At 54.4% G+C, this 2,087-nt stretch overlaps 1 protein-coding gene across 1 annotated transcript in view; it reads left to right on the plus strand.

The window, feature by feature from the left end:
* DCLK2 (doublecortin like kinase 2) overlaps positions 1–2,087 on the plus strand; it is a 178,879-nt gene continuing 176,792 nt past the window's right edge. Inside the window, exon 1 of the mRNA XM_021708076.1 lies at positions 1–573. Within this exon, the coding sequence (XP_021563751.1) occupies positions 153–573 (421 nt within the window). The 5' untranslated portion in view covers positions 1–152. The remainder of the gene's footprint in view (positions 574–2,087) is intronic.

Here is a 2,087-nt window from a genome sequence, read left to right on the forward strand (position 1 = left end):
CCACCTGCCGGGGGAGGGCGGGATGCCAGAGCCAGGTGTCCCGGCGCTTTAAGGGCCCGCGCAGTCGGGCGCCCGCGCACCGGCCCTCGCGTCGCCCCTAGGCTGCCTGGAGCGGCTTTCATTTTGGGTGGGGAGCCCCCGGAGCAGCCGCGATGGCCAGCACCCGGAGTATCGAGCTGGAGCACTTCGAGGAGCGGGACAAAAGGCCGCGGCCGGGGTCGCGGAGAGGGGCGCCCAGCTCCTCCGGGGGCAGCAGCAGCTCGGGCCCCAAGGGGAACGGGCTCATCCCCAGCCCGGCGCACAGTGCCCACTGCAGCTTCTACCGCACGCGCACCCTGCAGGCCCTCAGCTCGGAGAAGAAGGCCAAGAAGGCGCGCTTCTACCGGAACGGGGACCGCTACTTCAAGGGCCTGGTGTTTGCCATCTCCAGCGACCGCTTCCGGTCCTTCGACGCGCTGCTCATGGAGCTCACCCGCTCCCTGTCGGACAACGTCAACCTGCCCCAGGGCGTCCGCACCATCTACACCATCGACGGCAGCCGGAAGGTCACCAGCCTGGACGAGCTGCTGGAAGGTAGGCGGGGAGGGCACCGCGCGGCAGGTGCGGCCGAGCGCGCCGGCAGGTGCAGTGGCCGCGGCTCGCGGGGGGCGGGGGCGCGGGGTGCTTTGCGGGGGACCCGCATGCTCTGTCTGCGTCCCTGTGGGTTCTGTGTGTGCAGCGCGCGCCCACACACACTCCGACTTTTCTTCCCCGGAGATGTGTCTCTTGGAGGAGGAAAAAAAATTCCTAATGGTTAGAGGCGAATTTAGTCGCTGGTGGCCCCTTTTAAGACTGTCGAACTTATTTTTGTTGAAGCGCAGACTGCTTGAGAACATGGCTTTCCCGGGAGGAGCTGAGTAATCCCCTACTTAACAACCTCCGTTCAGCCTTCTGTGTGGACTCTGGTGCAGGCACCTGTGGTGTTGCAGCGTTCGGGATCTTGTTCTGTCTGCTCTTCCCAGAAGCTGTGGTTGTGAAATGTTCTAGGTTGGCTTTCCTAGTTTGGCTTGCAGCAGAAGTTCCGTAAGGTGAAGAGGAAGGACCCTAGACAGTAGGTCTTAACCTTGGCTGCATCTTGGATCACCCTGGGAACTTTAAAAAATGTAGGTCCCTGGCCCTCTCCTGCAGGATTGGTTTGGGGCGTGGCTTGGGCATCTGGAGTCCGAAAAGCCCCGCAGGTGATTCTAATGTGTAACCATGATTGAGAACCATTGTCCTAAAGGGTCTTCCACTTTGGGTTGGAAATGGTGTGCGTCAAGGCCAATCTCCTGCTTTCGCTAAGGAGAGTAGGTAGTTAACGTGATAGAGGCCATAGGAACAGCAGTTGGGGCTTAATATTAACTAGTAATCCTGGTGTGTCAATCGTGCCTCACTCAAAGGGACTGCTTGGCTGGACATTGGGTCATTCTTGAATTTCTGGAAATTTGCTCTTCTTTTCTTTCAGGTAGAAATTACTAGTATTTGAGAACCTGTCTCAAGTTCTAAAAACCGCCCCGAAATTTCAGGCCAAACCCAAGTGTGTGCATCTTTCTTTATGCGAATGACACGTTCTGTGTAGTCATAGCAATAGCTTGGCAGGGAGAGGAAATTGAACACCAAGCCAAATGTTTTTCTTATATTATCTCAGCACGCTCTTATGTTCTGAAGGCATTATCTCCATTTTACAGATGAGGAAACTTAAGCAGCACACCTTGTCTCACAGTGACCGCAGCAGATGCTCTGTCACCTATATTTACCTCTAAGAAGTTAATGTAGACACACCAAGAAGTCCTGAAAGTGGCTGAGTTTCTCTGTTTAAGTCACTGTTGTCAGAGGTTTTCATTGCCCTGGCTAGATGGTGACCTAGCCAAAATTAAAGTTGTTCCTTCAGTCTACTTGTGGGTGTTGGTGACTTCACACAGCCTCTCCATCAGTTGAATGTTTTGGTTTTAAGGGCTTCCCCTAGGGGGTTATGATATCTGGAGGAGTTATCAGTAAAATGAAGATACAGTGTTCAAAGGGCCATCTGTTGATCATGGTAAATTCTTTTTTTTTTTTTTGAGTTGGAT

Source organism: Carlito syrichta, unplaced genomic scaffold, assembly GCF_000164805.1.
Source record: "Carlito syrichta isolate Samal-C Ts95f unplaced genomic scaffold, Tarsius_syrichta-2.0.1 Scaffold130554, whole genome shotgun sequence".
NCBI lineage: Eukaryota > Metazoa > Chordata > Mammalia > Primates > Tarsiidae > Carlito > Carlito syrichta.